The sequence below is a fragment of the Panulirus ornatus genome, chromosome 7, assembly GCF_036320965.1.
Source record: "Panulirus ornatus isolate Po-2019 chromosome 7, ASM3632096v1, whole genome shotgun sequence".
NCBI lineage: Eukaryota > Metazoa > Arthropoda > Malacostraca > Decapoda > Palinuridae > Panulirus > Panulirus ornatus.
In genome coordinates, this window is record NC_092230.1 from 8,790,469 (window position 1) to 8,818,022 (window position 27,554).

General features: G+C 40.9%; 1 protein-coding gene across 1 annotated transcript in view; it reads right to left on the minus strand.

The window, feature by feature from the left end:
* Window positions 1-4,776: 4,776 nt before the first annotated feature.
* The window catches only part of LOC139749409 (uncharacterized), a 165,173-nt gene continuing 142,395 nt past the window's right edge, over window positions 4,777-27,554 (minus strand). The window contains exons 4-10 of the mRNA XM_071663240.1: window positions 23,876-24,071; window positions 19,346-19,465; window positions 12,614-12,877; window positions 11,842-12,012; window positions 8,873-9,089; window positions 7,180-7,454; window positions 4,777-6,525 (exon numbers count right to left, since the gene is read on the minus strand). Coding sequence (XP_071519341.1) covers window positions 6,298-6,525; window positions 7,180-7,454; window positions 8,873-9,089; window positions 11,842-12,012; window positions 12,614-12,877; window positions 19,346-19,465; window positions 23,876-24,071 — 1,471 coding nt within the window. The 3' untranslated portion in view covers window positions 4,777-6,297. The remainder of the gene's footprint in view (window positions 6,526-7,179; window positions 7,455-8,872; window positions 9,090-11,841; window positions 12,013-12,613; window positions 12,878-19,345; window positions 19,466-23,875; window positions 24,072-27,554) is intronic.

Below are 27,554 nucleotides of genomic sequence, written 5' to 3' on the forward strand. Positions count from 1 at the left end.
TCGTATGTTGATGATGATGCCAGTGTTGTATGTTGATGATGTCAGTGTCGTATGTTGATGATGATGATGTCAGTGTAGTATGTTGATGATGATGTGTGTCGTATGTTGATGATGATGTCAGTGTCGTATGTTGATGATGATGATGTCAGTGTAGTATGTTGATGATGATGTGTGTCGTATGTTGATGATGATGCCAGTGTCGTATGTTGATGATGATGATGTCAGTGTCGTATGTTGATGATGATGTCAGTGTCGTATGTTGATGATGCCAGTGTCGTATGTTGATGATGATGATGTCAGTGTAGTATGTTGATGATGATGTGTGTCGTATGTTGATGATGATGTCAGTGTAGTATGTTGATGATGATGTGTGTCGTATGTTGATGGTGATGCCAGTGTCGTATGTTGATGGTGATGTCAGTGTCGTATGTTGATGGTGATGTCAGTGTCGTATGTTGATGATGATGATGCCAGTGTCGTATGTTGATGGTGATGTCAGCGTCGTATGTTGATGATGATGATGCCAGTGTCGTATGTTGAAGATGATGCCAGTGTCGTATGTTGATGGTGATGTCAGTGTCGTATGTTGATGGTGATGTCAGTGTCGTATGTTGATGATGATGTCAGTGTCGTATGTTGATGATGATGTCAGTGTAGTATGTTGATGATGATGTAGTGTCGTATGTTGATGATGATGTCAGTGTCGTATGTTGATGATGATGATGCCAGTGTCGTATGTTGATGATGATGTCAGTGTCGTATGTTGATGATGATGCCAGTGTCGTATGTTGATGATGATGCCAGTGTCGTATGTTGATGGTGATGCCAGAGTCGTATGTTGATGATGATGCCAATGTCGTATGTTGATGATGATGCCAGTGTCGTGTGTTGATGATGATGTCAGTGTCGTATGTTGATGATGATGTCAGTGTCGTATGTTGATGATGATGTCAGTGTCGTATGTTGATGGTGATGTCAGTGTCGTATGTTGATGATGATGTCAGAGTCGTATGTTGATGATGATGTCAGTGTCGTATGTTGATGATGATCTCAGTGTCGTATGTTGATGATGATCTCAGTGTCGTATGTTGATGATGATCTCAGTGTCGTATGTTGATGATGATGCCAGTGTCGTATGTTGATGGTGATGCCAATGTCGTATGTTGATGATGATGTCAGTGTCGTATGTTGATGATGATGTCAGTGTCGTATGTTGATGATGATGTCAGTGTCGTATGTTGATGGTGATGCCAGTGTCGTATGCTGATGATGATGTCAGTGTCGTATGTTGATGATGTCAGTGTCGTATGTTGATGATGATGTCAGTGTCGTATGTTGATGATGATGTCAGTGTTGTATGTTGATAGTGATGCCAGTGTCGTATGTTGATGATGATGTCAGTGTCGTATGTTGATGATGTCAGTGTCGTATGTTGATGATGATGTCAGTGTCGTATGTTGATGATGATGTCAGTGTCGTATGTTGATGGTGATGTCAGTGTCGTATGTTGATGATGATGTCAGTGTCGTATGTTGATGATGATGATGCCAGTGTCGTATGTTGATGATGATGGCAGTGTCGTATGTTGATGATGATGCCAGTGTCGTATGTTGATGTCGATGTCATTGTCGTATGTTGATGATGATGCCAGTGTCGTATGTTGATGATGATGTCAGTGTCGTATGTTGATGGTGATGATGCCAGTGTCGTATGTTGATGATGATGCCAGTGTCGTATGTTGATGATGATGTCAGTGTCGTATGTTGATGATGATGCCAGTGTCGTATGTTGATGATGATGCCAGTGTCGTATGTTGATGGTGATGCCAGTGTCGTATGTTGATGATGATGCCAGTGTCGTATGTTGATGATGATGCCAGTGTCGTATGTTGATGGTGATGCCAGTGTCGTATGTTGATGGCGATGCCAGTGTTGTATGTTGATGATGATGTCAGTGTCGTATGTTGATGATGATGTCAGTGTCGTATGTTGATGATGATGTCAGTGTCGTATGTTGATGATGCAAGACAATAAGTAATCCAAGTGTACAAACGAACAAAGACAAGAGTGCACGTATAAACATGTAACTATACACAAATGCACACGTCATAGAAAAACACAACTAAAACAAAAACAAACACAAGCACCCAATCACAAGGAATTAGAAAAACAAATACAATGTATCATAGTCTTGTGTTGCTTTACACGATGATAATAACCTTGTGTATGAGCCAAGTCTTTAAGATAACTATGGTCGTAATGACTAGAAAATATAGGCCAAAAAAAAGAGAAAGAGGTTCTTTGTCATGAGTACATAGACCAACCCTTGAACAGTGAGTGGATGAATTCCACATGACCCCTTTCTATATCTATCACCTCACTGCCACACGACCCCTTTCTATATCTATCACCTCACTGCCACATGACCCCTCTCTATATCTATCACCTCACTGCCACATGACCCCTTTCTATATCTATCACCTCACTGCCACACGACCCCTTTCTATATCTATCACCTCACTGCCACATGACCCCTCTCTATATCTATCACCTCACTGCCACATGACCCCTTTCTATATCTATCACCTCACTGCCATGATACAATTGATGCTCACACAGTTTTAAGAGCGATCCAAGCATACATCTCATGCCCTGCTACAGGAAAGAGACTACGAGAAACAGCTTATAAATCAGTATTAATCTTTTTTTTCAAATTTACTACAGGCTAAGGGTAATGAAAAAACAATGTAATATCTACAAAATAATTCATTAAATTAGATGTACATTTAAATATCTCATAAATAATGATAATAAATACGAAATAACCATAAGTTGAGTGTGCTGTGGAAACTATCTTGATTTCATCATACACATTTGATTGACCAAAAATCTTACATTAATGAGGACAGGAAAGTGGATTAGAAAGAAGGTTGATTTCAAAAATTAATTATCTTTACTTCCAGCTTTTCTAAGAGAAAAAAAAGAAATCAATAAATTTGAGCAGTTGTATGTACAGTTTATAAAAATACATAATACTTGGCAAAAGAGAGAAAAAAAAAAAACACAGTATATAGGCCTTACTCATGCTTCAACAAAAGATAACTTAATAAAACCCATAATATTTTGCAAGTCCCAAAGTACTACGCTGTTCATAAACACAGATTCATCAAATTATTATTTTGATTACGTTTTCTTTCCAGCATTCCAAGAAAACCCGTAGCACCAGCAGTTGATTTAAATAAATTAACAAAAGCCACAAAAAGTCCATAGGCATAGTGGAAAGACCCCTGTTGTTCTTAGATTATGAAGGCCTATAAACATTTCCGTTGTAGCAACATTACTACAAAACAAATAACTAATTCATTAGCATAAAAATAACCCTAACTTTAATGAGCACAAGACATTATTCTCACACCATATAATGGTGAACCTTCACTGAAACACAAAACTTTCAATATATATATATATATATATATATATATATATATATATATATATATATATATATATATATATATATATATATTATCCCTGGGGTTAGAGGAGAAAGAATACTTCCCACGTATTCCCTGCGTGTCGTAAATGGCGACTAAAAGGGGGAGGCCTGAGTGGGAGGCTGGAAATCATTCCCACCAGTTTTTACTTTCCCAAAAGAAGGAACAGAGAAGGGGACCAAGTGAGGATATTCCCTCTAAGGCTCAGTCCTCTGTTCTTGACTTTATCTCGCTAATACGGGAAATGGCGATATATATATATATATATATATATATATATATATATATATATATATATATATATATATATATATATATATATATATTGTACTATGAAATCTGCTATGAAATCAAAATAAGATTACCTTAAATTCCCTCAAACAGAAAAACCATATCACTGTAAAAAATATATTCATGAACCATTTTTGCAAAAAGTTCATTACAACTTTGAAAAAAAAAATATATATATATATCTTTGTAGATCAGAGTGTATACGAAGCTTATATAGTACAGCTCTATATTTTATATTCATATATTATCATAAGCTCTGGCAATGTGTGTGGGAATTTCATCAAATATTTTGCAAAAAGAAAAAGAGAATCTCTAAACTTAAGAAAATAATAACAATAACCTATTTACAAAAAAGATAACAACAGAACCAAAATAGGTCCAACATGAACTGAGCTAAAAAAATCAATATGTAATACTATATTTTTCTTTCTTTCAAACTATTCGCCATTTCCCGCATTAGCGAGGTAGCGTTAAGAACAGATGACTGGGCCTTTGAGGGACTACCCTCACCTGGCCCAATTCTCTGTTCCTTCTTTTGGAAATTAAAAAAAAAAAAAAAAAAAAAAAAAAAACGAGAGGGGAGGATTTCCAGCCCCCCGCTCCCTCCCCTTTTAGTCGCCTTCTACGACATGCAGGGAATACGTGGGAAGTATTCTTGCTCCCCTATCCCCAGGGACAAAAAAAAACCAATATATATATATATATATATATATATATATATATATATATATATATATATATATATATATATATATATATATATATATATATATATATTATCCCTGGGGATAGGGGAGAAAGAATACTTCCCACGTATTCCCTGCGTGTCATAGAAGGCGACTTAAAAAGGGGAGGGAGCGGGGGGCTGGAAACCCTCCCCTCCAGTTTAAAATTTTCCACAAGAAGGAACGGAGAAGGGGGCCAAGTGAGGATATACCTTCTAAGGCTCAGTCCTCTGTTCTTAATGCTACCTCGCCAACGCGGGATAAGGCGTGTGTATATATATATATATATATATATATATATATATATATATATATATATATATATATATATATATATATATATATATATCCTCCGCCTCACAATCTTACACATCCTAAAAATGTCCCTGTTTCACCAAATTGAAAAGTCCCCTTACCAACAAAGCCTTGTACCTACGTAAATTCCTTAGTATGACTTCACAGTCCCTCCAGCAGCATCCTAGTAAAGAAAACGGAGGCTAGTTTTCACACACCTCTGATGTAGCCCCACGACCCTTTTCTTTTTTTCCCCCAAAGGAAAATATACCAAAGCTTGAAACATTTCTGTCAAAAAATTTTACATGACTGATGGGGGGCCATGCCTGGAGGTACAAATTCTTCTATACCTCCATGTTAATTCAAAGTCGTTCTTTTTTCATATTTCACACTCTATCAAAAGAATAAAAAGTACATCTATCAATTTCACTAATTCAACGGTGTCGCCCCTCATTCAAAACCTAGAGAGATATAAAAGAACGATCCATTTTGGCAGCAACACCTCCCCATGACAGATGTAGTCCGCCCCAAAACCCCTTATAAACACTAGACGTTCTCCATGGCCACCACTGCTATCATCACCTCTAACACTATGATAATACCAACCTCCCTCCCTCTCCCGCTACTATTAGCAGCGCCCACCCGTGAAAACAGAACCACCCCATGATCAATGCTTTTGTTTTACACCCCTCCATGAACACAGCACCCACGACCCCTGTGGCCTCTTTTCAAAACCCCCTATATGGCCACTGTACCTACCTCCTAACACCTTCAGTGCTGAAGACCCAGATAAATATATCTTAAAAGGACATTATCCTAATGCTGTGGCCACTTTTAAGAAGTCCCCTCATGGCCACAGTAACTACCTCCTCCTAAAAACCATCAGAGCTAAACTCAGATTAAAAATGTCTAAAACATTACCATAATACTTTGCATACTAATTACGAACACAAAGGAGTCATTTCTCCTCTGTTCAAGTTGTATTTGAATGAAAAACCCCGAAGACAGACTGATAAAAAACGATAAGAGAAGAGAGTAAGAGAATAAGAAGCAGCAGCAACAGTAATGAATATGAGAAACACAGAAATCCATTTGGCTTTGAAGATTCTAATGAGTCTTGAGTTGATATGATTGAAGAGGGCAGTGGTGCCACTTACGATCAACCAAGACCAGTTGCTCTGATCCTGTAAAACTGTCTCTTAGCTTAATTCAACCAAGAGAGACAGTCTCCAAACACTCCGACCTAACCACAAATGCGCATAGGTGATCAACACTGAAACCCCTTAGAAGTTGCGAGAGCTCCCACATGTGCCTCTTAACCAACAAATTTATTGTGTAGACGACACTGTATTTGAATTCTATTCAATGGAATAGAGGCATCACCATTTGGATTCAATTGAGATGATTTTAGCACCTAAATCATTGACTAATTACGTCCACCACTGTTCTCTGGTCTTCCTCATCCTCCCCCACTCCAAATCTTGAGTCTTGTTTTCAATCCTCTTGTAACATTCTCATCATGCGTGTCTGTTCCTCCTCGTTGAACTTGCCCACCACCGACCTCACGCCCCGCTCTGTCAGCGTCCACGCCTTGTTGACGAGGTAGTTCTTGAGGCAGAAGTACGGTGAGAGCACCTCCTCCACCACCGTGTCGTCCACCCGACCCAGTGAACTGAGTCGTGTCACTTCGCGGATGGAGGCCACACCGCTCTCACCAGGAGCCTGAGAGGAGAAAGAGAGGATGGCTTAGAAATTCGCCAACTGCAACTCTTCAGTCATTCCACTAATGCAATATAGCCTTTTTTATATATATATATAAGTTACGTGGTATCAGTCATGTACACTGTGTCCCCTCCCTACCCACCCCACATTCAAATCACGCCGCTGCATGAGATCATAAAACTCTGAGTGAGGAACAGCAAATGAAAAGGGAACGGCTAATTTTTCCCTTCGTCATGAATGATGACAACTTTTCAAATCATGAAAAAAAAAATAATGTTCTTTCCAGGCCCTTGGAAGCACCAGGAAAATTGTCTATTGTCACAATACAGTTCCAATTACCATCCTTAAACGATTCTTGTCTTACTTTTGACTTCAATGAACAATAACAACACCACTTTTACTTTGAATAACATCATCTTAAATATAATTAAAAAAAAAAAAAAAACACCACGTTCAACTTTACATAGCATTTCACACAGGAGCTACAGATCACTCGAGTATATATGCAGTCAGGTTTTACAACTCCCGTATGGGACATTTCTACACCAAAAGTGAAGACATGAATGGTAACATGGAGCAGGAACACGTCGCATATCACAGGTTTATTGAGGATAAGCCTCAAAAGCAGAGAAGGAAACACCACCATATACATACCTTGCCGATGATGCTGATGAACACCGGACGTATGAACTCGAGGACCATCTCGACAAAGGTCTTGGAGTCCTGCTTCTCCAGGACCTGAGGCTTCTGTGGCCGCTTCTGTACCACGGGCTTGGGGCGCGAGGTCTTCTGGGGGCGTGAGGGACCCAGCAGGAGGCTCAGGATGTTGCCAATGTTCGGGGAGGATGCAGGGGGAGGTGGTGGGGAGGCTGGAGGGCTGGCCACTGGGGGACGTGTAGGGGAAGGCCTTGGTCGCGAGGTTCCATTGCCTACAAACCAAATGAAGTTGTGTTACGCTTCACAAGGGACAAACAAAATGGAAAATTATTATCATTTTATATATATATATATATATATATATATATATATATATATATATATATATATATATATATATATATATATATAAACGTCCATATACGTACACATACACACAGACTTATACATTTATACACATGTACATATTCATACTTGCTTGCCTTCATCCATTCCTGACGCCACCCCGCCCCACAGGAAACAGCATAACTATTCCCTGCTTCACCGAGGGAGCGCCAAGGAAAAAGACAAAAACGGCTATATTCGTTCACACTCAGTCTCTAGCTGTCATGTGTACTGCACCGAAACCACAGCTCCCTATTCACATCCAGGCCCCACAGACCTTTCCATGGTTTACCCCAGACGCTTCACATGCCCTGGTTCAGTCTACTGACAGCACTTCGACCCCGGTATACCACACCGTTCTAATTCATTCTATTCCTTGCACGCCACTCATCCTCCTGCATGTTCAGGCGCCAATCGCTCGAAATCTTTTTCACTCCATCCTTCCACCTCCAAGTTGGTCTCCCACTTCTCCTTTCCCACATTGCGTGTGTGGATGTGTATGTATATACATGTGTATGTGGGTGGGTTGGGCCATTCTTTCGTCTGTTTCCTTGCGCTACCTCGCTAACACGGGAGACAGCGACAAAGCAAATATATAAGAATAAAAAATAAATATACATGTTGCTGTAATCTACTTTTTTTTATAATTCCCCAAGACCTCTTCCTGAAAATTGCCCAGCTATATTCATCCAAAACCTCTTTCTCAGGTGCACCCACATCTCTAAGGCTAACACAGCTGCACTACTTCAAGAAGCAGGGAAATGGTGGACTCCTTGGAAGTTAAAAGTCCTTTCATAAGTCTAGACTCCTCTTTGTCTTCATATGATGATACAAACATACCAAAAGTTAATTTTCACTCGTAATGTGACCAAAATCTTGTACAACCCACCATTTCCTTGCTGTAATTTACATAATCATATTCAATTCTAAAGAAAACACGTCCTTGCCACAATAGAAACCAATCACATTGTTTCACATTTTGCAGAAGACCCTTCTAAAACTAGAGTGTCGGGTCATGTGTACATACATTCTCCTGTAATAGTTGTCTGCTGAACGTTTCATGTGTACATACATTCTCCTGTAACAGTTGTGACTGCTGAACGTTTCATGTGTACATACATTCTCCTGTAACAGTTGTGACTGCTGAACGTTTCATGTGTACATACATTCTCCTGTAACAGTTGTGACTGCAGAACGTTTCATGTGTACATACATTCTCCTGTAACAGTTGTGACTGCTGAACGTTTCATGTGTACATACATTCTCCTGTAACAGTTGTGAGTGCTGAGAATTAAGCAACACTGACCGGGTAGGGAGGAGAGGTAGTTGCCCATGTAATACTTCAAGAACTCGAGCACCATCGTCGTGATGGGCGAGGACGATCCACCTGGGGTGCTGGCGGCTGGCCTGGGCGTGGTTTTGGGCACCGCTGTGGGCTTGGGGCGGCTCAGGCTGGGCCAACGTCCAGGTTTGGAACTGCTGCTGCCTAGATCATTGGGGTTCTTTGGTGGCGATTTCTGGATCTGGACGAAATTAGGAATTATGGTTATCTAAACAATAGTGGCAAAGATTTGGAAGACAGTGAGTGTGGGTACTGGAAAGTAGGCAGAGACAAATACATACGGGATAGCTTTACATACCACTCACACACACACAGAGAGAGACTCAGAAAGACACACAGGGATGGCCATAGCAAGACTGGGCTTGAACTGAAATGGAAAGTTATTCGTGAAATGGAAAAAGAAGAGACAAGAAAACGCATTCATGAGTTTTGGAGGAAGTGGAAAAAAAAAAAACTGTCTTCTAAAATGTGCCAGGTCATAGTTACTATTAGGAAAGACACGAGAGGGTAGAGTTCCAAAGCTTGGAGGTGTAAGGAAAGAAACAGTTATCAAAACGGCCCACCCTTGAGTTGCCAACGGCCACACGGTAATCATGTGACGCAGCAGGTTGTCCAGTATTGCGTGGTCAAACTAGTGATGGGGGGTACACGAGCAGCCAGCTCTCGGGAGCTAAAACCAAAGTAATACCTATAGAAGAGGGAAAAGTGAACTATATCACTGCAACATACAGCGAGTGGGTCAAGTTTTGAAGTTATCCCCTTTCAACTTTACTCTGTAGGAAAGGTTGCAGAGTTAGAAGCACTGTCAGTCATTACAAGCCTCTCTCGCATACACCAATTCATGCATTTTCCACCCCCCATTTTCCTCCGTACAGTACTCTTGCCCTCTGTTTTCCCCATGTCTTAGCTGGTCTTTCTCTTTCACCAATTCCTTTAATCGTATCATCATACACTCTCCTTGTAAACTCCCAGTCTTGCATTCTTTCCACATGCCCAAACCCCCTCAAAGTATTACGTTTCACTCACTCTGCCACTCCACAATTCATTCCCTTTGCATTCCTTGCCATACCACATCTCATACCCCATCATTACTTTCATCATTCCATCCAGTTGTACCACATGCTCTGGATTCTCGATTTCTGTGACTTATCCTAAGTCCATATTTTGACCGAACTGGTCAGGGTTGGGAGGAATGTGCTCTCCCTTAATTCCTTCTTCACCTCCATACTTACACCTCTACCCTTCATTATTATATTAATGGACTCAATGGTTTATCTACCCTAAACCTCGCTCTCCCTTACCTCTCCTTCCATATCACCAAACTTACCCAAGATCCCAAATACTTAAATTCTGTCACCTCTTCCAGGATTTCTCCTCCCAAGTATTTATAACACAGTTTGTTATGGTGTGCCTCTGATCTTGCACCTGGGCTTGCTCATTTCTGTTTAATAACCAGAACTTTTCCTTCTCCTTGGATGCAAGTGTTGATACATCCCAACCCTAGGAAGTGTGACCGTTCTAACTTCTCTGACTATCGTCCTGTTGCCTTGACATCTGCCATTTCCAAAGGCCTTTGAATCCCTCCTCAACTCCTTAAACACCTCGAAACTCCCCGTCTTCTCTCTGATCACCAGTATGGCTTCCGCAGGTCGAGATCCACTGATGATATTCTTTCCTATCTTACTAATGTCTGGTCATCATCCCTGAAAGATTTTGGTGAGTCATGTGTAGTTGCCCTACACATATCTAAGGTTTTTGACAGCGTGTGGCATCGGGGTCTTATCTCTAAGCTCCCTTTTCTTATGCCTTCCCTCCCTCACTTCGGTCCTTCGTATTTAGCTTCCTCTTCAGCTGATCTACCTCCGTGGTTGTTGATGGAGCAGTCTATCCCCCACTCTCCAACATCTGTAGCGTTCCTCAAGGTGCTGTCCTGTCTCCTACACTTTTTTTTTCTAATTTCTATCAACAATTCCCTTTCTTCCAAAAGATAACCAAATGCACTCATACGCTGACAACTCAACACTGCCTTACTCCACATCCTTCAATACTGCCCCTTCTTCTTTCACTCGATCTGCATCTCGACACAATTTCCTCAATACACTCAGACTTGGACAGGATATCTCAGTGGGGTTGATGAAATCTGGTTAAGTTTAATGCCTCCAAGACCCAGTTTCTACCCATCTGTCTTATCAAAAATTCCTTACAACCTTTCTCTCTCCTTCAACGATTCTGTAACTCCAGTTGGTGATTCAATGAACATATGTATTTGGTATTACTGTAACATTTACTCTGTCTTGGAAACCCTACATCAAAAAAATGGCTGAGGCTGTCTCTAAGAAACTGGTAGTCCTGTTTAGAAGTCAAAAGCTCTTTTCTGAACAGTTGCTCCGTTTATTCAAGAGATCAATTCGTCCTTGCATGGAGTACTGCTCTCACATCTGGGGTGGTTCTAGCTCTGCATCTTTACTTGAAAGAGTCGAGTCGAAAGCGGTCCGACTTATAAACTGTCCCAGGCTAACTTCCAAACTTGGCCCACTTTGCCCTAAGCCGCAATGTTGGTTCACTTTCCCTCTTCTATAGGCATTACTTTGGTGTTTCCTCCTGAGATCAGGCTGGTTGTATGCCCCCCACCCACTAGCGAGACCACGCAATACTCAGCACGCTGCTGCATTATATGATTACTGTGTGGCCGTTGGCCACTCAAGGGTGGGCCGTTTTGATAATTGTTTCTTTTCCTACACGTCGAAGCTTAGGAATCTCTACTCTCTCATGATTTCCCTAATAACTATGGCCTGACACATCTTAAAAGATAGCTTTTTCACCTCCTATATTTTAAATAAGGTTCAGCTTTGGTGTGGACTTTTCTCTGTAACTGAAAAACATTAAGATGGTGCTTCACCTTATCACTAACCAGGGGATAACCAGAGACTGACCTGTGAGAGATAAGGGCCCAGGGCCTGACTGATAAAGGTGGTGATGGCGGACGATGGGTCATCTGAAGTGTAGACTTTCATTACGACTGGCATCAACTGTTTAATGACGTCTGCGTACTGTCTGGTGGTGGGCGAACCTTCCAGCATCCCAACCAGGCCATGTGCCATCTTCTGTGAACACAAACACACACATATATACGATATACCGCTATGTTACACACCCACAACACACCAATAATGGTCTCTATGTTGCGTGTATGCTGTGTGACACACCCACAACACACCAATCATGGTCTATACGTTGCGTGTATGCTGTGTGACACACTGACACACCCACAACACACCAGTAATGGTCTACGTTGCGTGTATGCTGTGTGACACACCCACAACACATCAATCATGGTCTATATGTTGCGTGTATGCTGTGTGACACACTGACACACCCACAACACACCAAGCATGGACATATGTACTATGTCACCCACCCCAATAATGGACTATGTTACATATATATATATATATATATATATATATATATATATACTACATCACCCACAACATAATGGACCACGTTACATATATATATATATATATATATATATATATATATATATATATATATATATATATATATATATATATATATATATATACACATATATATAAACACATCACAGGGACGTTACTGAAACACTTTGGCTTCACTAAGTCAAATCTTAAGCGACACGAGAGAGTGTGTGTGTATACACACACACCAGATCTCCGTTCTTACCTCGATAGCAGAAGTTGTCTGACCCTGACGCCAAGTTGCTCTGCCTTCCTCCAGCATTGTGGCGATCCGCGTCTTCAACTCCTCCTCCTCCTCCAGGTCTCGAGCCAGGTCCAGGTCCTCCGCCTCCTCTGGTCTACCCTCATCCACCGTCAAGTCCCTCCGTGTTCGGAGGAAGGAGGCAAAAATGCCATCCTGTTTGCTGAAGATGTTGTATGTCGTGAACTCCATGTAGCATTGGCCCATCGAGATCTCGTCGCTGTACGTCTGGTGGTCATTAGTGCGTGGAGGGTCAATTAGCCAGTACAGTCATTAGCATGTATGGTCGATAAACAGAGGTGGTCATCAGCATTTGGGAAAGAGGACAGTAATGATCACGGTCATTAGCATGTGGAGTTCATTAAGAGGAATGGTCATGTGCACGGTCATTAGCATGTGTAGTTCACAACAGGAATGGTCATTAGCATGTGTAGTTCATAACGGGAATGGTCATTAGCATGTGTAGTTCATGACGGGAATGGTCATTAGCATGTGTAGTTCACAACAAGAATGGTCATTAGCATGTGTAATTCATAACAGGAACGGTCATTAGCATGTGTAGCTCATAACAGGAATGGTCATTAGCATGTGTAGTTCACAACGGGAATGGTCATTAGCATGTGTAGCTCATAACAGGAATGGTCATTAGCATGTGTAGTTCATAACAGGAACGGTCATTAGCATATGTGGGCAGTAAATAGTACGGTCATTAGCATATGTGGGCAGTAAATAGTACGGTCATTAGCATATGTGGGCAGTAAATAGTACGGTCATTAGCATATGTGGGCAGTAAATAGTACGGTCATTAGCATATGTGGCTAATAACAAGTATGGTCATTAGCATGTGTGGCCAGTAATAACTAGGGTCATTAGCACGTGACAATCAACAAAGCATGGTCATTAGCGAAAGTGGCCAATACTAAGGGTGTTCACCAGCAGGTGTCAATCATAACAAGTGTGGTCATTAGCATGTGTCACTTATTACAGGTGTGTCACCACCCCCCCCATCGCGTCTTGCCAATAAGTGAACAGTCTTTAGCAGGTGTGGGACTCAAACAGGTGTGGAGCCAAGAGGTGTATATAGTAACAGCGTGTACACAAGCCAAAGCCAGGTGTGGTCACTGGCGTGTTACACAACCCAAGACCAGGTGTGGTCACTGGCGTGTTACACAACCCAAGACCAGGTGTGGTCACTGGCATGTTACACAACCCAAGACCAGGTGTGGTCACTGGCGTGTTACACAACCCAAGACCAGGTGTGGTCACTGGCGTGTTACACAACCCAAGACCAGGTGTGGTCACTGGCGTGTTACACAACCCAAGACCAGGTGTGGTCACTGGCGTGTTACACAACCCAAGACCAGGTGTGGTCACTGGCATGTTAACACAACCCAAGACCAGGTGTGGTCACTGGCGTGTTACACAACCCAAGACCAGGTGTGGTCACTGGCATGTTACACAACCCAAGACCAGGTGTGGTCACTGGCATGTTACACAACCCAAGACCAGGTGTGGTCACTGGCATGTTACACAACCCAAGACCAGGTGTGGTCACTGGCATGTTACACAACCCAAGACCAGGTGTGGTCACTGGCATGTTACACAACCCAAGACCAGGTGTGGTCACTGGCATGTTACACAACCCAAGACCAGGTGTGGTCACTGGCATGTTACACAACCCAAGACCAGGTGTGGTCACTGGCGTGTTACACAACCCAAGACCAGGTGTGGTCACTGGCATGTTACACAACCCAAGACCAGGTGTGGTCACTGGCATGTTACACAACCCAAGACCAGGTGTGGTCACTGGCATGTTACACAACCCAAGACCAGGTGTGGTCACTGGCATGTTACACAACCCAAGACCAGGTGTGGTCACTGGCGTGTTACACAACCCAAGACCAGGTGTGGTCACTGGCGTGTTACACAACCCAAGACCAGGTGTGGTCACTGGCATGTTACACAACCCAAGACCAGGTGTGGTCACTGGCATGTTACACAACCCAAGACCAGGTGTGGTCACTGGCATGTTACACAACCCAAGACCAGGTGTGGTCACTGGCATGTTACACAACCCAAGACCAGGTGTGGTCACTGGCATGTTACACAACCCAAGACCAGGTGTGGTCACTGGCATGTTACACAACCCAAGACCAGGTGTGGTCACTGGCATGTTACACAACCCAAGACCAGGTGTGGTCACTGGCATGTTACACAACCCAAGACCAGGTGTGGTCACTGGCGTGTTACACAACCCAAGACCAGGTGTGGTCACTGGCATGTTACACAACCCAAGACCAGGTGTGGTCACTGGCATGTTACACAACCCAAGACCAGGTGTGGTCACTGGCATGTTACACAACCCAAGACCAGGTGTGGTCACTGGCATGTTACACAACCCAAGACCAGGTGTGGTCACTGGCGTGTTACACAACCCAAGACCAGGTATGGTCACTGGCGTGTTACACAACCCAAGACCAGGTGTGGTCACTGGCATGTTAACACAACCCAAGACCAGGTGTGGTCACTGGCATGTTACACAACCCAAGACCAGGTGTGGTCACTGGCATGTTACACAACCCAAGACCAGGTGTGGTCACTGGCATGTTACACAACCCAAGACCAGGTGTGGTCACTGGCGTGTTACACAACCCAAGACCAGGTGTGGTCACTGGCATGTTACACAACCCAAGACCAGGTGTGGTCACTGGCATGTTACACAACCCAAGACCAGGTGTGGTCACTGGCATGTTACACAACCCAAGACCAGGTGTGGTCACTGGCATGTTAACACAACCCAAGACCAGGTGTGGTCACTGGCATGTTAACACAACCCAAGACCAGGTGTGGTCACTGGCATGTTACACAACCCAAGACCAGGTGTGGTCACTGGCACGTCACACGTGAAGTCACGAACACACGTAGCCTATAAACAGGAGGATGTCCCTATGCTTTGTCTATTGGTTCGTGAGGCATCAGTTCCACACGACAACGCTGGAAAAAGACAAAATGGAATGACACTCGAGGCAGGCTGTGGTCTGGAGCCAATACATTTACGTGCTCCCTCACACACACACACACACACACACACACACACACACACACACACACACACACACTGACATCTCTCTATACTAGGGGGACTTTCCGTGTCACATATCTGTGCCCATTCCCTGCATGTACAGGTTCTAGTCTTCCTTGCAGCCATGAACAGGACGAACAATATGTAAGGTACATTAAGGTCTTAGGTCTAGGGGAAGTGGTGTTGCACTAAACACACACATACCACTGTTCCTTGGGGGTTATATATATACACCATCCCCCCACAACAAGTGTTGGATCAGTGTTTCCTACGTCTGCCGTACTCAAAACTCAGATTCGCCCGGGCCCCCACACCACACACACACACACACACACACACACACACACACACACACAACACTCCATATAAACAATAACAACTTTTTTCATACCATAATTCAACCCCTCTGATGTTATTTTGGCATCTGCTGACCATGGATAGGATCCCATGCCTTTGTGACAGTATCATGTTTTAACACATATTTGTGCTGTAAATACATTTCTGAAGTAATGAATAGGACCTTGAGATGAACACGCAATAGTACCTTACTTACAATTCTTCAAATATAATACAATAATCTAAAATGATCAATTGCTAGACAAGATGGTTTGGGCTGTCATGCATATCTGCCATATTTAAATGTCTCTTTCCCAAACACTATCAAAGAAATTTCTCCACTTCTCGGTGGCTTAAGTTCCCTATATCTTCCTAAAGAGGAGATTTCACATCCCTCAAACCTCGCAAGCTTAATTCATTCGTCCAATCTCGAAGCAGTGCTTTACCATTGACATAGAAACACGAAGACATCAGCTGGAATTAGATAGATGGCCTACATCGAAAGCTGTGCATCACAGCTGACCACACACTTCTACCAAGCTGCTTGTTGCTCCTCTACCTTACCCTAACTTTCTACTACCCCTACCTTCCCTCACCATCACATACCAGCATCAATGACCCATACATACATCCATCCAAACCCCCACCCACAAAGCTCAACCCACCACTACATTATTTACCCCCACCCCACAAACCTGTACCCTCTCACCGTACATACACGTCCACCTCGACACCATCTTCCCCCACAAACCCCACAGAACTACCCACGAACTTATTCAGTCTTCCCCACCCCCACACACAAACCCTTATAAAGGCATTCTACAACGCACCCATACCACAATTACATGTCTACACACACACACACACACACACACACACACACACACACACACACATACACACACATACACACTGTTACCATAACTCGACCCATTTCTACCACCATCACTACATACAAACACACATATTCACAATCATACAGACACACACACACACACACACACACATACACACTGTTACCATAACTCGACCCATTTCTACCACCAACACTACATACAAACACACATATTCACAATCACACACACACACACACACACACACACACACACACACTCACTTCAAGTCTAGAAACCCTACCCCAACTTAGAGCTGAAAAAATATGTTTTCTCCCCTTGATCCACACACACACACACACACACACACACACACACACACACACACACGAATTAACCCACAACAACACACAAAACCACATAAAACCCCAGTAAAACTACCCATCATCCCCTCGTCAATTGTTAACCCCATTTAATCACCTCCAAATTCCCTGTCAGCCAACCCCTCCTAATCAACCCCACACTTCCACACCAACTGTCACCCCATCTAATCATTTCCACATTCCCACATCAACTGCCAATTCCCCTCCACATCAACCCCACACTTCCACACCAACTGTCACCCAACCTAATCATTTCCACATTCCCACATCAACTGCCAATCATCCCTCCCCCATCAACCCCCACACTTCCACACCAACTGTCACCCCACCTAATCCCCTCCACATTCCCACATCAACTGCCAATTCCCCTCCCCATCAACCCACACACTTCCACATCTACTGTCAACCCACCTCACCCCTCACCTAATTACCATTCCACATTCCCACATCACCCCATCCCCCTATCAAACCCCAACTTCCACATCAACTGTCAATTCCCTCCCCCACCTCAACTGTCAATTTCCCTCCCCCACCTCAACTGTCAATTCCTTCCCCCCACCTCAACTGTCAATTCCCTCCCCCACCTCAACTGTCAATTTCCCTCCCCCACCTCAACTGTCAATTTCCCTCCCCCACCTCAACTGTTATTTCCCTCCCACTTCAACTGTCAATTCCCTCCCCCAACTCAACTGTCAATTTCCCTCCCCCACCTCAACTGTCAATTCCCTCCCCCACCTCAACTGTCAATTTCCCTCCCCCACTTCAACTGTCAATTTCCCTCCCCCACCTCAACTGTCAAATCCCTCCCCCACCTCAACTGTCAATTTCCCTCCCCCACTTCAACTGTCAATTCCCCTTCCCCACCTCAACTGTCAATTTCCCTCCCCACCTCAACTGTCAATTCGCTCCTCCACCTCAACTGTCAATTTCCCTCCCCCACCTCAACTGTCAATTTCCCTCCCCCACCTCAACTGTCAATTCCCTCCCCCACCTCAACTGTCAATTTCCCTCCCCCCACCTCAACTGTCAATTTCCCTCGCCCACCTCAACTGTCAATTCCCTCGCCCACCTCAACTGTCAATTCCCTCGCCCACCTCAACTGTCAATTCCCTCGCCCACCTCAACTGTCAATTTCCCTCCCACCTCAACTGTCAATTCCCTCCCCCACCTCTACTGTCAATTCCCTCCCCCACCTCAACTGTCAATTCCCTCCCCCACCTCAACAGTCAATTTCCCTCCCCCACCTCAACTGTCAATTTCCCTCCCCCACCTCAACTGTCAATTCCCTCCCCCACCTCAACTGTCAAATTCCCTCCCCCACCTCAACTGTCAATTCCCTCCCCCACCTCAACTGTCAATTCCCTCCCCCACCTCAACTGTCAATTTCCCTCCCCCACCTCAACTGTCAATTTCCCTCCCCCCACCTCAACTGTCAATTCCCTCCCCCACCTCAACTGTCAATTTCCCTCCCCACCTCAACTGTCAATTCCCCTCCCCCACCTCAACTGTCAATTTCCCTCCCCCACCTCAACTGTCAATTCCCTCCCCCACCTCAACTGTCAATTTCCCTCCCCCACCTCAACTGTCAATTCCCTCCCCCCACCTCAACTGTCAATTTCCCTCCCTCACCTCAACTGTCAATTTCCCTCCCCCCACCTCAACTGTCAATTCCCTCCCCCACCTCAACTGTCAATTTCCCTCCCCCACCTCAACTGTCAATTCCCTCCCCCCACCTCAACTGTCAATTCCCTCCCCCACCTCAACTGTCAATTTCCCTCCCCCACCTCTACTGTCAATTTCCCTCCCCCACCTCAACTGTCAATTTCCCTCCTCCACCTCAACTGTCAATTCCCTCCCCCCACCTCAAGTCAATTCCCTCCCCCCACCTCAAGTCAATTCCCTCCCCCACCTCAACTGTCAATTTCCCTCCCCCACCTCAACTGTCAATTCCCTCCCCCACCTCAACTGTCAATTTCCCTCCCTCACCTCTACTATCAATTCCCTCCCCCCACCTCAACTGTCAATTTCCCTCCCCCCACCTCAACTACCCACGGCAACTGACCTTCATGGCAGCCTGGATCTTCCCTGGTATAGAGAAGATGTCAATATTCTGCAACATGTCTCCAATGTTCTTGTAGCCGAAGAAGCTAAGGATCCTAGTTATCCAGGACCCTCCTCCCTCCTGCGGATTACAACACAGAATTAATCATACATCACTTACGTACACGTGATCACAACACAGAATTAATCATAATCACTTACGTACACGTGATTACAACACAGAATTAATCATACGTCACTTATGTACACGTGATCACAACACAGAATTAATCATACGTCACTTACGCACACGTGATCACAACACAGAATTAATCATACATCACTTACGTACACGTGATCACAACACAGAATTAATCATGCACCACTTACGTACACGTGATCACAACACAGAATTAATCATACATCACTTACGTACACGTGATCACAACACAGAATTAATCATGCACCACTTACGTACACGTGATCACAACACAGAATTAATCATACATCACTTACGTACACGTGATCACAACAGAGAATTAATCATACATCACTTACGTACTCGTGATCCAGGACCCTCCCTCCCCTCCTGCGGATCACAACACAGAATTAATCATACATCACTTACGTACACGTGATCACAACACAGAATTAATCATACATCACTTACGTACACGTGATCAGAACCCTCGCGGATCACAACACAGAATTAATCACAATTAATCACACATCACTCACGTACTCATTCACTTCAGAAGAATTACTACTTCAATTGTCTACGACGTAAAGTAACAACAAAGTACATTTTTGGATTGGATTGGATCATGATATCTATTAAACCAAGCAACTAGAGCTTCTAAAGCTATTCAGCGCCGTTCATTTTTTTTTTGAGGTTTTTGCCATAGATATTAGACAGCATGGACATCTAAGTCAAAATACGTAAAGAGAAATGATCAATTCAAAGGTACAAAATTAATCATGCAACCATTCACATATCAAACTGATTAGAATTACAATGTAAATCTTTAATCGCTTAATCATTACAAGTGTTGTTAAACTTAATGTTATTCTATAAATCAAAATTAACATTAGATAAATTAACATTAAAACCTCATTAATAGACTCGTTAAACAGCAAATTAATATGACTATAATAAGACTATGGTTTAATCATTTTTTTGCATGTCAAATCACCCAAATTATCATTATAATATATTAATCATCTTAATCATATACATTCTATAAGCCAAATTATTAATAATAGGGTAACACTGTAAAAGATGTAAACATCAAAGCAGGTAAATTTATAAGAAAATATTTTTTTTTTTTTCATACTTTGTCGCTGTCTCCCGCGTTTGCGAGGTAGCGCAAGGAAACAGACGAAAGAAATGGACCAACCCCCCCCCATACACATGTATATACATACGTCCACACACGCAAATATACATACCTACACAGCTTTCCATGGTTTACCCCAGACGCTTCACATGCCTTGATTCAATCCACTGACAGCACGTCAACCCCGGTATACCACATCGCTCCAATTCACTCTATTCCTTGCCCTCCTTTCACCCTCCTGCATGTTCAGGCCCCGATCACACAAAATCTTTTTCACTCCATCTTTCCACCTCCAATTTGGTCTCCCTCTTCTCCTCGTTCCCTCCACCTCCGACACATATATCCTCTTGGTCAATCTTTCCTCACTCATTCTCTCCATGTGCCCAAACCACTTCAAAACACCCTCTTCTGCTCTCTCAACCACGCTCTTTTTATTTCCACACATCTCTCTTACCCTTACGTTACTCACTCGATCAAACCACCTCACACCACACATTGTCCTCAAACATCTCATTTCCAGCACATCCATCCTCCTGCGAACAACTCTATCCATAGCCCACGCCTCGCAACCATACAACATTGTTGGAACCACTATTCCTTCAAACATACCCATTTTTGCTTTCCGAGATAATGTTCTCGACTTCCACACATTCTTCAAGGCCCCCAGAATTTTCGCCCCCTCCCCCACCCTATGATCCACTTCCGCTTCCATGGTTCCATCCGCTGCCAGATCCACTCCCAGATATCTAAAACACTTCACTTCCTCCAGTTTTTCTCCATTCAAACTCACCTCCCAATTGACTTGACCCTCAACCCTACTGTACCTAATAACCTTGCTCTTATTCACATTTACTCTTAACTTTCTTCTTCCACACACTTTACCAAACTCAGTCACCAGCTTCTGCAGTTTCTCACATGAATCAGCCACCAGCGCTGTATCATCAGCGAACAACAACTGACTCACTTCCCAAGCTCTCTCACCCCCAACAGACTTCATACTTGCCCCTCTTTCCAAAACTCTTGCATTTACCTCCCTAACAACCCCATCCATAAACAAATTAAACAACCATGGAGACATCACACACCCCTGCCGCAAACCTACATTCACTGAGAACTAATCACTTTCCTCTCTTCCTACACGTACACATACCTTACATCCTCGATAAAAACTTTTCACTGCTTCTAACAACTTTCCTCCCACACCATATATTCTTAATACCTTCCACAGAGCATCTCTATCAACTCTATCATATGCCTTCTCCAGATCCATAAATGCTACATACAAATCCATTTGCTTTTCTAAGTATTTCTCACATACATTCTTCAAAGCAAACACCTGATCCACACATCCTCTACCACTTCTGAAACCACACTGCTCTTCCCCGATCTGATGCTCTGTACATGCCTTCACCCTCTCAATCAATACCCTCCCATATAATTTACCAGGAATACTCAACAAGTATACTTATGTAAGTAGGAGAGATGGCCAGAGAGCGTTATTGGATTACGTGTTAATTGACAGGCGTGCGAAAGAGAGACTTTTGGATGTTAATGTGCTGAGAGGTGCAACTGGAGGGATGTCTGATCATTATCTTGTGGAGGCTAAGGTGAAGATTTGTATGGGTTTTTCAGAAAAGAAGAGTGAATGTTGGGGTGAAGAGGGTGGTGAGAGTAAGTGAGCTTGGGAAGGAGACCTGTGTGAGGAAGTACCAGGAGAGACTGAGTACAGAATGGAAAAAGGTGAGAACAATGGAAGTAAGGGGAGTGGGGGAGGAATGGGATGTATTTAGGGAATCAGTGATGGATTGCGCAAAAGATGCTTGTGGCATGAGAAGAGTGGGAGGTGGGTTGATTAGAAAGGGTCGTGAGTGGTGGGATGAAGAAGTAAGTGTATTAGTGAAAGAGAAGAGAGAGGCATTTGGACGATTTTTGCAGGGAAAAAATGCAATTGAGTGGGAGATGTATAAAAGAAAGAGACAGGAGGTCAAGAGAAAGGTGCAAGAGGTGAAAAAAAGGGCAAATGAGAGTTGGGGTGAGAGAGTATCATTAAATTTTAGAGAGAATAAAAAGATGTTCTGGAAGGAGGTAAATAAAGTGCGTAAGACAAGGGAGCAAATGGGAACTTCAGTGAAGGGCGCAAATGGGGAGGTGATAACAAGTAGTGGTGATGTGAGAAGGAGATGGAGTGAGTATTTGAAGGTTTGTTGAATGTGTTTGATGATAGAGTGGCAGACATAGGGTGTTTTGGTCGAGGTGGTGTGCAAAGTGAGAGGGTTAGGGAAAATGATTTGGTAAACAGAGAAGAGGTAGTGAAAGCTTTGCGGAAGATGAAAGCCGGCAAGGCAGCAGGTTTGGATGGTATTGCAGTGGAATTTATTAAAAAAGGGGGTGACTGTATTGTTGACTGGTTGGTAAGGTTATTTATGACTCATGGTAAGTGCCTGAGGATTGGCGGAATGCGTGCATAGTGCCATTGTACAAAGGCAAAGGGGATAAGAGTGAGTGCTCAAATTACAGAGGTATAAGAAAACAACACCAAAATAAATGACACGTTAGTCATTTCCTTTTCATATCAATTTAATCAAATAAAAGCGTCACATATGGAAGACTTGTGTGCATAGCTGTGTGTGAGGACATGTGGGAGTGTGTGGCTAACAGAGAGAGAGGAAATGTGTGTGTGTGTGTGTGGGGGGGGGGGAGGTGTGTGTGTGTGTGTGTGGGAGGTGTGTGTGTGTGTGTGTGTGTGTGTGTGTGTGGGAGGAGGTGTGTGAGGAGGCGTGTGTGTGGAGGGGTGTGTGTGTGTGGGAGGAGGTGTGTGGGAGGAGGCGTTTGGGTGGAGGTGTGTGTGTGTGTGTGTGTGTGGGAGGAGGTGTGTCTCTGTGTGTGGGAGGAGGTGTGTGGGAGGAGGCGTGTGGGAGGAGGTGTGTGGGAGGAGGCGTGTGTGTGTGTGTGTGTGTGTGTGTGTGTGTGTGTGTGTGTGGGAGGAGGTGTGTGTGTGTGTGTGTGTGTGTGTGTGTGTGTGTGTGTGTGTGTGTGTGTGTGTGTGGGAGGAGGTGTGTGTGTGTGTGTGTGTGTGTGTGTGTGTGTGTGTGTGTGTGTGTGTGCGTGTGTGTGTGTGTGTGTGTGTGTGTGGGAGGAGGCGTGTGGGTAGAGGGGTGTGTGTGTGTGTGTGTGTGTGTGTGTGTGTGTGTGTGTGTGTGTGTGTGAGGAGGTACCTGGGAAGCCTCGGCCTTGGTGGAGTCCTCGATCTCATTGTTGTGGACGTCGTTCTGGTCTGCGTCGGTGTCGATCTTCCGCTGCATCACCGTCTGGCTGGACGCTGACGACCGGCCCTCCTCCTGCTGCTCCTCCTCCTCCAGCTGCTCCTCCTGCTGCTGCTGCTGCTCCTCCTCCTCCTCCACGCTGGTACACCTGCCTCACCAAACACATCCATCAGCACAGTTTGTACATCTGCCTCACCAAACACATCCCTCAGCACAGCTGGTACATCTGCCTCACCAAACACATCCCTCAGCACAGTTGGTACACCTGCCTCACCAAACACATCCATCAGCACAGTTTGTACATCTGCCTCACCAAACACATCCCTCAGCACAGCTGATACATCTGCCTCACCAAACACATCCATCAGCACAGTTTGTACACCTGCCTCACCAAACACATCCATCAGCACAGTTTGTACACCTGCCTCACCAAACACATCCATCAGCACAGTTTGTACACCTGCCTCACCAAACACATCCATCAGCACAGTTTGTACACCTGCCTCACCAAACACATCCATCAGCACAGTTTGTACACCTGCCTCAACAAACACATCCCTCAGCACAGTTTGTACACCTGCCTCACCAAACACATCACAGCTGTAGTTTTTCATCATTATTTTCCTATGGATTTCAACCATAAACCAGCAAATGATATGGAACGCCAGAAAAAAAAATTTAAAGAAGAATATTGTAAGTAATTTAAAGAAGAATATTGTAAGTAATTTAAAGAAGAATATTGTAAGTAATTTAAAGAAGAATATTGTAAGTAATTTAAAGAAGAATATTGTAAGTAATTTAAAGAAGAATATTGTAAGTAATTTAAAGAAGAATATTGTAAGTAATTTAAAGAAGAATATTGTAAGTAATTTAAAGAAGAATATTGTAAGTAATTTAAAGAAGAATATTGTAAGTAATTTAAAGAAGAATATTGTAAGTAATTTAAAGAATATTGTAAGTAATTTAAAGAAGAATATTGTAAGTAATTTAAAGAAGAATATTGTAAGTAATTTAAAGAAGAATATTGTAAGTAATTTAAAGAAGAATATTGTAAGTAATTTAAAGAAGAATATTGTAAGTAATTTAAAGAAGAATATTGTAAGTAATTTAAAGAAGAATATTGTAAGTAATTTAAAGAAGAATATTGTAAGTAATTTAAAGAAGAATATTGTAAGTAATTTAAAGAAGAATATTGTAAGTAATTTAAAGAAGAATATTGTAAGTAATTTAAAGAAGAATATTGTAAGTAATTTAAAGAAGAATATTGTAAGTAATTTAAGAAGAATATTGTAAGTAATTTAAAGAAGAATATTGTAAGTAATTTAAAGAAGAATATTGTAAGTAATTTAAAGAAGAATATTGTAAGTAATTTAAAGAAGAATATTGTAAGTAATTTAAAGAAGAATATTGTAAGTAATTTAAAGAAGAATATTGTAAGTAATTTAAAGAATATTGTAAGTAATTTAAAGAAGAATATTGTAAGTAATTTAAAGAAGAATATTGTAAGTAATTTAAAGAAGAATATTGTAAGTAATTTAAAGAAGAATATTGTAAGTAATTTAAAGAAGAATATTGTAAGTAATTTAAAGAATATTGTAAGTAATTTAAAGAAGAATATTGTAAGTAATTTAAAGAAGAATATTGTAAGTAATTTAAAGAAGAATATTGTAAGTAATTTAAAGAAGAATATTGTAAGTAATTTAAAGAAGAATATTGTAAGTAATTTAAAGAAGAATATTGTAAGTAATTTAAAGAAGAATATTGTAAGTAATTTAAAGAAGAATATTGTAAGTAATTTAAAGAAGAATATTGTAAGTAATTTAAGAAGAATATTGTAAGTAATTTAAAGAAGAATATTGTAAGTAATTTAAAGAAGAATATTGTAAGTAATTTAAAGAAGAATATTGTAAGTAATTTAAAGAAGAATATTGTAAGTAATTTAAAGAAGAATATTGTAAGTAATTTAAAGAAGAATATTGTAAGTAATTTAAAGAAGAATATTGTAAGTAATTTAAAGAATATTGTAAGTAATTTAAAGAAGAATATTGTAAGTAATTTAAAGAAGAATATTGTAAGTAATTTAAAGAAGAATATTGTAAGTAATTTAAAGAAGAATATTGTAAGTAATTTAAAGAAGAATATTGTAAGTAATTTAAAGAAGAATATTGTAAGTAATTTAAAGAAGAATATTGTAAGTAATTTAAAGAATATTGTAAGTAATTTAAAGAAGAATATTGTAAGTAATTTAAAGAATATTGTAAGTAATTTAAAGAAGAATATTGTAAGTAATTTAAAGAAGAATATTGTAAGTAATTTAAAGAAGAATATTGTAAGTAATTTAAAGAAGAATATTGTAAGTAATTTAAAGAAGAATATTGTAAGTAATTTAAAGAATATTGTAAGTAATTTAAAGAAGAATATTGTAAGTAATTTAAAGAAGAATATTGTAAGTAATTTAAAGAAGAATATTGTAAGTAATTTAAAGAAGAATATTGTAAGTAATTTAAAGAAGAATATTGTAAGTAATTTAAAGAATATTGTAAGTAATTTAAAGAAGAATATTGTAAGTAATTTAAAGAATATTGTAAGTAATTTAAAGAAGAATATTGTAAGTAATTTAAAGAAGAATATTGTAAGTAATTTAAAGAAGAATATTGTAAGTAATTTAAAGAAGAATATTGTAAGTAATTTAAAGAATATTGTAAGTAATTTAAAGAAGAATATTGTAAGTAATTTAAAGAAGAATATTGTAAGTAATTTAAAGAATATTGTAAGTAATTTAAAGAAGAATATTGTAAGTAATTTAAAGAAGAATATTGTAAGTAATTTAAAGAAGAATATTGTAAGTAATTTAAAGAAGAATATTGTAAGTAATTTAAAGAAGAATATTGTAAGTAATTTAAAGAAGAATATTGTAAGTAATTTAAAGAAGAATATTGTAAGTAATTTAAAGAATATTGTAAGTAATTTAAAGAAGAATATTGTAAGTAATTTAAAGAAGAATATTGTAAGTAATTTAAAGAAGAATATTGTAAGTAATTTAAAGAATATTGTAAGTAATTTAAAGAATATTGTAAGTAATTTAAAGAAGAATATTGTAAGTAATTTAAAGAATATTGTAAGTAATTTAAAGAAGAATATTGTAAGTAATTTAAGAAGAATATTGTAAGTAATTTAAAGAATATTGTAAGTAATTTAAAGAAGAATATTGTAAGTAATTTAAAGAATATTGTAAGTAATTTAAAGAAGAATATTGTAAGTAATTTAAAGAAGAATATTGTAAGTAATTTAAAGAAGAATATTGTAAGTAATTTAAAGAATATTGTAAGTAATTTAAAGAAGAATATTGTAAGTAATTTAAAGAAGAATATTGTAAGTAATTTAAAGAAGAATATTGTAAGTAATTTAAAGAATATTGTAAGTAATTTAAAGAATATTGTAAGTAATTTAAAGAATATTGTAAGTAATTTAAAGAAGAATATTGTAAGTAATTTAAAGAAGAATATTGTAAGTAATTTAAAGAAGAATATTGTAAGTAATTTAAAGAAGAATATTGTAAGTAATTTAAAGAAGAATATTGTAAGTAATTTAAGAAGAATATTGTAAGTAATTTAAAGAAGAATATTGTAAG